Source organism: Micropterus dolomieu, linkage group LG22 (assembly GCF_021292245.1).
Source record: "Micropterus dolomieu isolate WLL.071019.BEF.003 ecotype Adirondacks linkage group LG22, ASM2129224v1, whole genome shotgun sequence".
NCBI classification, from domain to species: Eukaryota; Metazoa; Chordata; class Actinopteri; order Centrarchiformes; family Centrarchidae; genus Micropterus; species Micropterus dolomieu.
In genome coordinates, this window is record NC_060171.1 from 8,695,334 (window position 1) to 8,708,407 (window position 13,074).

At 38.2% G+C, this 13,074-nt stretch overlaps 2 protein-coding genes across 5 annotated transcripts in view; one reads left to right on the forward strand and one right to left on the reverse strand.

The window, feature by feature from the left end:
• Nucleotides 1–1,925: 1,925 nt before the first annotated feature.
• On the reverse strand, nt 1,926–12,314 carry sv2 (synaptic vesicle glycoprotein 2). Of its 2 annotated transcripts, none has more exons than XM_046037583.1 (13): nt 11,040–12,313; nt 9,481–9,579; nt 9,045–9,206; nt 8,312–8,474; nt 8,021–8,142; nt 6,985–7,148; nt 6,810–6,890; nt 6,342–6,440; nt 4,836–4,924; nt 4,372–4,499; nt 4,067–4,162; nt 3,474–3,633; nt 1,926–3,139 (listed from the first exon to the last, which is right to left on the reverse strand). In XM_046037583.1, exons 1-13 carry the CDS (start codon nt 11,134–11,136, stop codon nt 2,956–2,958), a joined length of 1,644 nt encoding a protein of 547 aa, XP_045893539.1. In that variant the 5' UTR covers nt 11,137–12,313; the 3' UTR covers nt 1,926–2,955. The 2 variants fall into 2 exon arrangements, with proteins under 2 accessions (XP_045893539.1, XP_045893540.1); XM_046037584.1 differs by having other exon boundaries at nt 2,893–3,113; nt 11,040–12,314.
• The window catches only part of snx1a (sorting nexin 1a), a 41,047-nt gene continuing 39,070 nt past the window's right edge, over nt 11,098–13,074 (forward strand). The window contains exons 1-2 of one of the 3 annotated variants that reach the window (XM_046037579.1): nt 11,099–11,387; nt 11,522–11,665. In XM_046037579.1, the coding sequence (XP_045893535.1) occupies nt 11,534–11,665 (132 nt within the window). In that variant the 5' untranslated portion in view covers nt 11,099–11,387; nt 11,522–11,533. Of the gene's footprint in view, nt 11,388–11,521; nt 11,666–13,074 lie in introns of all 3 variants that reach the window. The other 2 variants (XM_046037580.1, XM_046037582.1) reach the window with 2 other exon arrangements.

The following is a 13,074-nucleotide window of genomic DNA, read 5'->3' on the forward strand; positions in this document are numbered from 1 at the left end:
GTAGATTCATACATTTGCCTAACAAACCAATTTCTGATGCAATTGTTATTGACAGCAGAATTGCGGATTGTAGAAAAATCTTAAACAAATCTACAGAGAACAACATTTTAGTGGATGTTTAAAGGAGCAGTTATTTGGGATATTACATCATTTTCTTTCTTGCCAAAAATTAGATGAACAGGTCGATACCTCCCCTCACGTCACGTGGGGTGGTGATGGCGCATAGATAAGATGCTTGCCTTTGGTGTGGGAGACCTGGGTTCAAATCCCACCAGTGTCTGAGCAAGACACCCCTAGTTGCTCCAGAGGCACGTGACCTCTGACATGTATAGCAATTCTAAGTCACTTTGGATAAAAGCGTCAGATAAATGTAAATGTCTCTACCGTCAGGAAGTGGTTAGCTTATAATAGCTAGTTTTTGTGTCAGAAGAGTGATATCGATCTTCTCATCAAATTTTTGCCAAGACAGTGAAGAAGCATATTTTCCTAAAATGTTAAATCATTAATTTAGGATTAAAATATAGCCAAAGCCTTCCCTTAACACCTCCTGTAAACATAGCTGATACTGACTTAAATTTTTCCATTTAAGTCAATGTAAAGGTAGCATCTAGGCTAAGAGAATACATTATAATACCTATAGATTATAAGTGAATGCTTATGGTAATGTTAAAACATTTTCAAGTTGAGTGTTTCCTCTCATTTGTCAGGCAACACTGTTTTCATGCCTTTTTACTATATTTTGATTTAAGGTCATGTGGCTTCTCTTTTCTTATGGACCCTCGTGTGTTGAGTGGCTGCACGTTTCTTATCTTTAACATATTATCTGTGTATTTATTTAATGTTTCTTTACTGTTGGAAGACGGAACAACTGTGTTTTACCAAAGGAGTACATTATAGTCAAACTTTAGCCCTCCTTGGGGAGAACTGAGCAGCAGCAGTGGACGGTTTTATTTTGGCCTTTTTGTACCTGTTGCATTGTTTAACCACACACACCTGAAATTTCCAGTCACTTCACGATGAAGAATGTAGAGTAAGAAATCCTACTTTTAATGTAAAAATATACTGAAAAGGAGACTGTTTTCGATGAAACACTTCATGTCTGGTAATTTGTTCTATCTGCACCGGCTTTCAAATATCCAAAAGTATGGTTTATCATACTGTGTGTGGTTGTGAAATGTGGTCCTGAAGTATTACAAGTTTATTTATTCTACAAATAAAACATACAGCTACATTGTCATGTGTCTTCTGTCTTATGGCCTGCCAAACAATGGAAAAACACTGGACTGCAGCACTGCTTAATCCCAAATAGTCAGTTGTAATTACTGAAGGAACAATAAACATGTTGAGCTGATAATGCTGACAGTTTGAGTAATGGCAAGAGAAAAAGGAAGTTGTAAACCAGCCTGCTGTAACACATCCATCTGTTCTGTTCTAGCGTTTCTACCGCAACTGTGGCATCTTTGTAGCATACTGTTGCTTCATTGAAAATGTCAACTTTGATTTTACATTATTTCAGGTGGCATCCTCATTTTCAAGTGTTTTCAAAAATGTCAAAGCAACCAAGTTCATTTTACTCTTGTACTGTACTTAAGTACAAATTTGAGGTACTTGTACTTAGTAATAGTAATTCTATTTTATGCTACTTTATTTAACTACAGTTCAGAGGGAGATAATGTACTTTTTACTCTACAATTTTGCAGCTATAACTGTATAATGCAGGCCACACATTCACAATCTAATGTCATATCAGTCAAAAGGGACACTTTACTGCAGAATAAGTACTTTTACTCTTACTTTTACCACATTTAGCTGACAATACTTTTCTACTTTTACTTAAGTAGGTTTTTGAGTACATTACTTTTACTTAAGTAAGGAACCCTGAGTTGTATGAGAGCGTAGGTAATATTACACAACACACACACAGCTGAGATGAACACAAGTAGTTTATTTTAAATAAATTGCTTCACTAGTCACAAAGTATTTTGAAACTTGAAAACAGAATCACTGATGGGAATATGAGCCCATCAGCAATGTAGTCACTCAGGCTGATGTAAAGGTGTGACCAGCAATCTCTTGTCTCCCACAGGAGGGCTAAAGTGGTGTTGTCCGGTTTGAGCAAGAAAATTACAGATTTGGTACACAATGACTCACTTTTGCAGTGAAAATAATTTTCAGTTGCATAGATGTACACATGATTTGGCGTTTAAAGTACACTTGTGATTTTTATTTTATTTTGAGAACAGACATTTGCTAATATATTGCAATGGCTGTGCATATCTTTGGGCCTGAAAAACAATCACAACTGTAAGGGTTGTGTAAATTACAAACTAAAACTGACTTTTGCCATATCTTTAACTAATGGCACACACAAAACTCTTGAGCAACGAGATAATAAGACACGCCACGTAAAAGCCCGAAACATCCTTCGAGATCTTTTTCAGTTAAAGGTGACATAAACAAGAACATTTTTAAAAATGAGTTGTATGTCAGCCCCTAATCCAATCACTAATTATACTCCAGAAACTCAACATCGTGTTCATTACTACTTTTTTTTAATTATAAGATTTTTGTAGAGTTTGGAGACTGGCAAACTTTTTAAAGGTGTCCTCAGTTTGTAGTCTGACTCACTTCTGGTAAGGATTTTAATCCTCACAAGCTCACAATATATACACTGTAGTATATATATATATATATATATATATTTCTCTTTCGTCTTACTCACTTTCCTGAATAATAATTCTTGGAAAGTGGTGAGAGCCCACTGTCTTTTCACAATTTCTCTTGTTGGTATTTTAAATGAGGCACCATAAAAGGCACAGAGAGATGACAAGGCACAGGATTCCAAAATCCCCTAGGAGCAGAAAGGGGACATAAAAGCAGCCTCCAGTCTCCTTTCATAAGGATGATTGCTAATCATGTATTAATTTAAATGAATGTTATTTAGAGTCTGAGCCATCAGGTGAGCTCAGTCTGCCTGGTTTGCGGAAGCAGGAGAGACACCAGTCCTCCAGTCAGCAGCAGAGCTGACACCAGCAGGATTGGTACGGCACAGTTTGTGTCCACCAAGTTTCCAAAGACCACGTTACCCGTGATCGCTGCCACTCGGGCCACTCCTGTGAAGAAACCGAGAGCAGAGGACCTGAAAAAAAACAAAAGAAGAAGAACAGGAACACCACATGTGAGCAGCTTTGGGCCTATTTACTAAAAAACAGAGCTAATTAAGTCAATAAAAAAAAGAGCAAAAAACACACAACTTCCTCAAAACGGTGAAGAATCCTGCCGATTTATCTGCTGACATAACCTACTAAATTTGCAACATGAACTACATAAAAATAAATAAAAAGGAATCATCATATTAGATCAAAGACAAAATTTTGGAAAATTTAACAACCACATTGACAAATCTAAACCGGCATGTGTAAGCCACTTTTATGGACTTTGCTGAACATGAGTTGAGTTTTAAGAGAAGATACCGTATATGGGTCGGGTAGAGCTCTGTCCCCACCACATCCAAGGCGTTCCAGGAGATCACTGACACGCCGCTGAAGACACAGGAGAGGGCCAGGCTCTGGGCTTTGGTCTTGACCAAATAGATGAGCATGACGCTCAGACTGGACACCAGCAGGCTGCAAGCTGGAGACAAAAAAAAGGGGGTGAAGAGATTTAGGTTCAGGCATTATTCAAGGATTCAAGGTGTGAAACTGGCTGGTTTTGTGGATGGACGTTTCTTAGCAGCACTACCTTGTGGTATCTCAAGGTCACAGATTATTTCATATTCTTTTAATTACAGGTGTGGAGGTAACCCAGCGAAAGCAAGCTGTGACAAGGAGAACCTTTGGTATGACTGAACATAAGAACAAAAAGCTGTTTATAGGTATAAGTAATCAAGACTGATGCACAGTGTGGTAAAGCAGTGCTTAAACCTTGATAAAATATTTTTACAAATTATTAAAGTAATTATTTGTTGTAAAGAATCCCAGCTTCAATTGAGTTTGAGGAGGAAGACTTGAGTCTAACAACAAGACATCTCCTAAATTAAACTGAGATACCGTTCTATAGGACTCACACAGAAGTGCCTTTCCTCCCGTGCTGTCCATCATAAGAATGGTGAAGATGTTTCCAGGTAAGTTGGAGGCAGCGATGACGAAGCCCTCCATATACACTGTCAGGCGAGGAACAGATACAGGAAGGTTAAGTGAGGACAGCATGGCGTTGGAGCCTATCCCAGCAGTCAGTAGGGTAGGAAACAATCAGTAATGCTTTATTTTAGAGGTCAGTAATTCTGCTGGGAAGAAGAACATAATTTGGTACTCCTTATAGGTAAAATAAAAGTAAAGCTCAATTTAAACCAATGTATTCACAATGTATCACCTGCTGTTTTGACTGGGTAGCAGCTTTGGTTGGGGAGTGGAGACAGGAGGGACACGTTGGCACATGGCGAGCCACCGTCCTCAATTCTCTCAAACAGCTCCGGGAACCACATCCACAGCCCATAATAACTACACACACACACATATACACACACAAAAAGATATTTAAGTATTTGGATCACAATAAAGTAAGTTTTATTGTAAAACTACATGCCTAAATTCTACACCGAAACAGCAGCAGGTTGGGTATGAAGCCTTACAGACCAGATGGTAAAGATGAACATCTTTTTGAGCAGTTTTTGCAGTTAAGTAACAGGATTTCTGGCTGTTGAAGATAAACTATTTCAAACGGTTATCTGCTGCCTGCTGTGGATTTATCACATCAGCAGTGTTAAAACACACATGATAAAGACAAGCCCTGAACAGAAATATAATGTGTGCAGACAGGAAGATGGGATTTCTTACCCAAATGAAATGCAGTAGAAGACAATGAGCAGCACGATGCTCCTGGATTTGAACTGACCGTTAAACATTTGTTTAATGGGCACCAAGGCCTGCAAGTCAAACGAAGGAAATTATTTATAATTACACTGGCATTTAGAAAAGGAAAGAATCAATCAGTAATAAGAAAGAGAATATTGTTATTACAAGGAATAAATAAGAATTAATTTATTTTCTTTATATATATATATATATATATATATATATATATTTTTTTTTTTTTTTTTTAAATAGAGTACTTCACAAGGCTGGATTACCAACTGGGCAAAGTGGGAAACTGCCACAGGCCAAAGATCTCCGGGGCCCCTTTTATTTAAAATATGTTTGGGAAAATGCAGAATAACTGACACCAGGGTTCGAGTTATAATCTAAGCCTCGTGGGGGCCTCTAATATACTACCCAACGTTAACTGTCAAAACTGTGCGCACGATAGTGGCTGATGGTGGAGAAGTGCCGCCGTCCTGTCAGTCATACGATGCGCAGCGTAGTTCATGACCACACTTTCCTAGTGTTCATTTAAGTCTGTTTATCTTGTTTAATGTAAATAATAGTATGTACTAATCACAATGAAAAATACATCAAAATAATAACTTGATAAATGAATTAGAGACCCCCACAGATGCATGATTTTACTGCTTCCATGGGAGCTCAGACCATCCTTATGGGAGCTAAGCTCCCACTGGCTCCCACGTGACTCGAACCCTGACTGACACTATAAAGGCCTTTAGGCGGGTCCTACCTTATTACTTAATCTTAAAGCTCTGTCTTAAGGAAGGTCTCCACGTCAAAGTTCAGTTCTAAGACCTTAATTATTTCAGTTTTGTTGTATATTCCTAAATTATTGTGTTGTCAAATAATCACACAAAACCTAGTAAAGATTAATCAATTACTCAGTCGATAGAAAATAATCAGCAGCCTTTCTGATATTTTTCCAGCTTCTGAAATGTGCCGATAGTGAACTGAAAATGAGCTTTGGATTGCTGTTAGAACAAAACAGGGCATTTTAAGACTTGAATTTGAAATAAAAATACGTTAAATATTTTAAAGTTTACTGACATTTTACAGAAGAAAAAAGAAACAATTAATTGATTAATTAAGAAAATAATCTGAAGATAAGATTTATCGACAATGCAAATAATAGTTAGTTGAAGCCCTATGGTAGAAATACAGCACTGAGAAACTGTACGCACTAAATAGGGAGGGGAAGGACTGGGGATGAAGTTTTGCCCTGGGGCCCCAAAGCAGGTGAATCCATCTATGCTACTTCAGGTACCACAGGGACACATATTGAACGTGGTGGACCCTTTGAGTCTATGGAGATGGAGAAGACAAGAATCTCACATCAATATATACAGCAGAGTTAGAAATATGTGCATCTACACATTTCTGCAGCTGTCCTCTGACTCGGACGTCCTCTAAATCATCTCTGTGTAAGTCCAGTCATGTCTTTGTTTGGGTTGGTGACATTACCTTTTTCAAAATACAGCCAAGTGTCTCTCCACGTGAACCCTGAGTTCTGGTCTCCTCTGATTCCCCTCTTTGCTTGGAGCTAGTGCGTAAACCAAATTCCTTCAAAAGAGTTCAAGATAGGAGTCATTACGCTTATTATACTGTAGAATGAAGGAAGGAAGTGTTAATAGAACTTGAATAAACCACATAAAAATAATAGAAACCTTTGTTACAAATATCCCTTCTCTTTTGCTTTCACCTTTTGCACCATTTCTTCATTTCCAGGTCCGTTGCTGTTTCATTTATCTATTTGCAGTTCATATAATTTGTTTTGTCTGTCATTTACATCTCTGTTTTATGCTAAATCTGTATATTTTACTTTACAAGTACATTTTTATCACCGTCTAATTAAGCTAAACACATCACATTTGTATCCAAAACTACAATAATGAATCGTAGAGGCATAAAGAAACATGATTTAGTTCATACTGGGAAATCCTTTCCTTTTCCCCACATGTTCAGCTCAAACATCGCTTTGAAGACATGAATCGCCTCCTTCTCCCGGGCAGCCTGGCAAACACAGGGCACAAAAAAAAATGTCAAAAGGCAGCTCAGAAGAAAAAGCAGCCTGCAAAAACAAGCATTGATCTGGCCTTTAAAATACCTCCATGAGGAACTTGGGGCTTTCGGGCATGAGCAGCCTAAAGAGGAGGGCTGAGGTGAGGCTGGGAACAGAGCACAGGACCACAAACAGTCTCCAGCTCTGGAAGTCTAGTGATCCCAGAGAAAAGCGTGCCCAGGTTCTTGGAATCACCAACCAGGCCAGACCTGCAGTCAGAAACACACAGAGAGTCACTCACTATTAAACACACCATTTCAGAATCCAGTGTTTTTAGTTTATTTTGATGCTCTCTCTAAATCTTTGTGTGGATGTATCAAAATCATTACAGCAAGAACAAATAGATTGAAGATCGATCCTGGGGTTTCTGCCATCAGATGATTATTATTTACTACAACTCTAAACTGAGAAAGACACCGAACAATTTCTAGATGTGTTTGTTGGGACAAATAATAATAAAAAAAATTAACAGACCTAGTGGAAAAGACTTATACCATATAACTACAATGTCTGTCCCCATCTCAATTCTGTCCTGGGACATCTGTGGAATTTCACACCCCTATCTCTCCCTGTACATCTTGTCTGTATCTCTATAGTCACTATCAAATACAGACAAAATGTCATTTAAATAAAGATAAGAATAAAAAAAGGAAAATGTCTGCAAAGGTTTTTTTTGTGGGGCATTTTTTGCTTTTCAGAACAATTAAGCTTTGGAAAAATATTTGTTGTTTTATCTTCAAAATGATAAATGATAAAATTGTGGCGAGCCAGTACAGTAACAGAATATGGACAGAAACCCCAGTAGCATGCTTCAGCTTTTTAGAACAATCAATGACACAAGCCTTTCAATTAAAAAATGGAACGTACATTGCCTAATTGAGGCTAATGGAAAAGAGGCTAGCATAAAACAGAATGACTCCTCATGATTTGTTAACCCCTTGATGTTCTCCATGACTACTGACAGGTCAGTATGTAACTGAGGTTTTTCATAACACCAATGGTGGCAGCACTTTTATAAAATCATGTTTTTATCCTGCAACGCTGATGTTGCTTCATTTATGGGAGTCATGCATCTTCCCACCTGCAGCCACGATGTTTCCTGCCATCCAGAAGGTTGCCAGAGCGCTGATCATTGCACCTCTCCTGAGACGGGGCATAAACTCTGAGAAGTAGGAGAAGATAACAGGAATAGACCCGCCGACCCTGCAGAGGGGAAGAAAACAGCTTTTACTCTGGAGCTGTCCGTGATTGTTTACTTACAAGTTCTTAAAAAACGACTCATTTTGGAGGCCTAATGAGGGAACTATGAGTAGCTCAGTGTGCAGCGAAATGACAACATCTAAATTAAAAAACATGCTAATCATGTGCTCACCCGATGCCGCTGATGAACCGTAGCAGCAGGAAGAGCCAGAACCACGGAGCCACGCTGGCTAGACCTCCAAACAGCCCGTTGACTGTCAGGGACACCACCAAGACCCTGCGACGCCCCCTCCGGTCAGCCAAGTATCCCCACATGTAGCCACCCACCATCATTCCTAGAAAACCGGAAGTAAGACAATAATGTACTTTTTTTTTTTTTAATTAATAAGATGGTGTTCTGTCCTTTCTCACTGAGCATCTCTTCTTAAATGTCATGAGATGGTCAGCGTGGTAAACATTATACCTGCTTAACATCATTAAGCATTAAGCTCTAAGCACATCTGTGACTAGCATGGCTATAGACTCTTAGTCTTGTTATTTTTCTTTTGGTGTTAATTCATCAAGTGCATGGGGTAGTTCAGGCTCCTTTAAAGGTTTTATTGACATTTGGCAACATTTTTAAATTCCAGTTTTAGCCCATCTAAGCTGCACCATCACTGCGGTTTTTAATTTGCTTGATTTGTCCAACCAACATTCCAAAACTCAAAAGATATTCGGGTTACTGTCATATATGACAAAAGCAACAAAACCTATAACTTGAGAAGCTGAAACCAAGAGAATATTTGTCATTTTTGCTGAATTTACTGAAACAATTAAACGTCTATCAAAAGAACTGCTGGTTCATTTTCTGTCAATCTGCCACAGCTCAGATATGATAATGGATTTATTTAGTGACTGGGATTCACCAAGGAAAATGCTGGCAGTCAGCAGGCCCATGTCCGAAGAGCTCAGCAGCAGATCGCAGCGCGCGGTTGGCAGAAGGAAAGACACACAGAGAATCTCCACGGCATCACTGGCATTGGCCCAACCACACACTACCAACAGCAGCCAGTGGAACAAACCAAAACCTGAGAGCAAAAGCAAAACAAAGAGAGAGGTTATCCTAGCTGTCCTTCCCATTATGGAAAGACACCTCAAAGTAGCAAGTAACATTAAACTTTAATAATATTGCTGAACAAATACAGATAAAGATACTGTGAGATAAATAAATCCACAAAACTGGATTTACAATCCCCCCCTTCCCCAACACAAAACATCAGTAATATGTTGACTTTTCTTTTGATTTGTTTCACATTACATTTTATTGCACTAATGATACAACACCATCAAACTTTATATTACCTGCTTCCTCTACTGCTTCCTCGTACGTTAATCTTCTCTGTGCATTCCCATCACTATTGTGTCTGATGTTTGTTGCGGCCTTGTCAAAAATGATTTCACCTAAAAAAACAGCAAATAAAACACACAAATGGGTCAAGTGAAACAGAGCTTCTAGCGACAAGGGATATTTAAGATATTAAATATCCTGTGTCAAAATCTAGTTATAAAATCTTTAATAAAATTATTTTAGTTTATAATGCGCTCAAATTGTGCATATTCCTAAATAAACTAGTCAACTGACAGGAAATAAATCAGAAACATTTCTGATAAACATTTAATTATTAAAGTCTCTTGTTGAGATAATTTGCTGTTTTCTTTGTCTTATAATAGAGTGCTGATTATCTTCGGGCTTTGGACATTTGGGCTTGGAGAAATTGTGATGTATCTTTCACTATTTTATTTTCTCAATAATCAATTATTTGTTTAAAAACATCAGAAACTAGTGAAAACTCCCAATTATACTTCATATGTCTTGATTTGTCCAACCAGCAACCCAAATCCTAAACATATTAATTTTTAAGTTGAGAAGATGGAACCATCAAATATTTGGCATTTTTTGCTTGATAAGTTGATAAGAATATATATTTATTATTATTATTATTATTATTATATATAATCTGAATCTGTAGTAAAGCAAATATAGCTGTCAAATAAATGTAGTGGAGTTAAAGTACAATATTTACCCTTGAAACGTAGTGAAGTAGAAGTATGTGCATAAAATTTTAATTTCTCACCTGTTTGTCTTACTTAAGAACAGTAAATGTACTTAGTTCATTTCCACCACTACCTTAATGTGAATCTTGTGAGGATTTTGTCTTGATGGCCTGCAAATAAGACTTTTAAATGTGGGTACCTGGATAAAATATTTTGCATTTGCAATTACAGAAATAAATCTACTTTGAGGCAGGGCTGCAACTAACGATTATTTTAATTGTTTTCTCGAATTCTCAAACTAGGGCTGGGCAATAAATCCGTAACAATTATTGCAATACAGTTTTCCTCAATAACAATATAACATGTTGAATAAATGTTTGATTGAATTCATTTGAATCATGAACAAATAAACACATTTTGTCTAGGAAAATATTTATTCTGTTGAGGAAAAGAGGTTTTAAAAAGATTGTACTTAATATTACTCATGCAATATTGTTAAAAAACATTTTATCATAATTGTCTTGAATGTTCTACCTCAGGCATCAAGTGTTTGTCATGTTCTAAAGAAAATTTTAAAACCACAATTAACCGTCTGGTTTCTTCAACTTTCACTCAGGAGCAAAAATCATCCTTTAAAGTTTAAATAAATAACGATTTGACATTTATCGTTACAATTAACAATATTTTTTTCCCGTGATATCTATTTAAAAATAGTTTCCAGATAATCCTTGCAGCTCTACCTTGAGGTCCTTGAAATCAAAACAAACCTTATATATTAAGGATAACAGTTAAATAAGCATTAAGAACTACTGAACGCTCGCTGTGTACCTAGTTTGAGGAAGTGAAGGAGTAATAACAACTTTTACCTTCATCTGAGTCCAGCTCGTGTGGCTCCAGGTGATCGTTACCGGTGAGAAGCGGCTCACGCGCTTCCTCGTCTCCGGTATGCACGTGACGAGACATCTTCAGAGTCTGTAATGTGTGCTGTAAGCTGTGGGTTTGTCCAGTTAGCTACTCATCCCTTTCCATTTTACTGTTTCAACCGCTGCATGAGTCTCATGACTGCACAGCCTCTCTGGCTAGCTAACACTGAAGCTAACCTGCCAGCAGCAAGAAGGAGGACCAGGAAGTAAAAACACAGCAGCGGTTTGCAGCTCCTGAACGTCCCTCTTCCAGTCAGTCGGTGTGTTTGGTTTCAGTTGTGCGGTCTTCAGGTGAGCTATTACTGCTTCTTGAACAGCGCAGGTAAAGTTAACGTTGGCAGCTGAAGGAGACACGTATATCTGCGCCGAGCAGAGAGGGGAGCCGTTGACGTTGCCTCCCCTTGTGTGTTTATAAAAAAAAAAAGAGAAGATTGAAGATGGCGACCAGCTCCGAACGCAGTCCTCCCCCGTTCCCCGACTCCGAGGACCAAGATGTGCTGGACCCTGAGGACGTCGGAGGCCGAGACAGTGATGAAGACGACGAAGGGGACGACCTGTTCATGAGCGCAGTATGTGTGAATGAGGCTAACTTTCATTTCGCGCTAGCTGAGCCCCCACTGATTTGGCTAACTGTCACATGAGTTAGCTAACAGCAGCGGAGAAAGCTAATGAGGCGCTTTAAGCAAAAGTTTTGTACGCGTGTCTACCAACATTTAGCTTGTTTTAGCGCAGAGGAAAGAGTCAGAAAATAATGCTGACAGTGAGCAACTGTCATGTCAGGTAATGTTAGACTTGCAACATTTAACTGGAACTTAAAATATCAAAGCAGTTTGGGAGTTTCGATGCAGACATTCTGCCCTACCCACCTACAAACACCGTTGCTTTAAACAGCTTGTGTTAATCTTCGACACTGTTGGAAATGCCCATCATAGTAGTGTTGATTTCCTACGGTGGAGTTGCAATGTGGAGAAGTATCAAGCTGAGATTTGATTAGGAAACCAGAGAGCACAAAATTCATCTAATAGAGTTCCTCTTGGGTTAATGATATGTGGATGTTATGCGCAGATTATATTTGACATTTCAAAAAAACTTCCACTCTTCCAGGTTAACTGCACTAAAGCCTTCAGCAGTTTGGGTGGCTGTGCAGACTTTTTTAGGACTATGCAATTGTAAATCAAGCTGCAGTCTAATCATGGCAATGTCTGTTGAGGATGAGGTCTGTGTGATTTCCTTGTTGACATTCTCCCGGACGTGTTTTTGTTATTCATAATCATCAGTTTAAAATACGCACACTTTTTATTTATTTATTTTTAAATGAGGATTAAAAACGGGCTCCTGCAGCCTCCTGTCATGTGAGTGAGCTGTGGTCACATGGTCAGAATCCGGATGTTTTCCCCACAGTCAAAGTTCAGAGGAGAGATTGGAAACTTGCTGTCTTTTGATTTTTGAGCGCTAGACTAACTGCTGCATGGAAAACATTACTCAGCAGCTCTGGATGTCACATTTAACAGAGCCTGTAGTTGAAATAATGTTTAGAGATGGACCAGGCAGTGATCATTAGTGGATTCAGAGTGGCCTCATACTTAAAAGGGACAAGTTAGTTGTTCATTACAGTTCACTCTGGCCTCTAGTTATTAGATTATTTGATTACGTTAAGGAACTATTTGCATAGTATTACTCAACATGATAATTAGCAAATATACCCAAACCCTATGATAAGGCATTTGCACTCAGTTGCAAGTTTATTAGGCGCACATAGCTGGTAGGTGTTTCTTATACTTTATTCAGCAAAGGTGGATCTAAATATTACACTTACACATTATAACATAATACAATTCTACCACAGCTCTAACTACAGCCTCTAAAATGATCATAAAGTTAAATCGACACCTTTCCAGCAAAGTTTCAACAAAAACTGAACTTTGAAACCTTTAGGAAAGTAGAATTTATTGCAGAACTGTTGTATTAGATTGCATTA

What these genes read in the sequence shown, in the direction of transcription:
- sv2 (XM_046037583.1), bottom strand. Translation starts at nt 11,136, where the DNA reads ATGTCTCGTCACGTGCATACCGGAGACGAGGAAGCGCGTGAGCCGCTT. An exon ending in CGGTTCATCAGCGGCATCGG is followed by an intron (nt 8,143 to 8,311) that starts GTGAGCACATGA and finishes TCCCCTCTGCAG; the next exon opens with GGTCGGCGGGTCTATTCCTG. An exon ending in GGGAGGAAAGGCACTTCTGT is followed by an intron (nt 3,634 to 4,066) that starts GTGAGTCCTATA and finishes TTTTGTCTCCAG; the next exon opens with CTTGCAGCCTGCTGGTGTCC.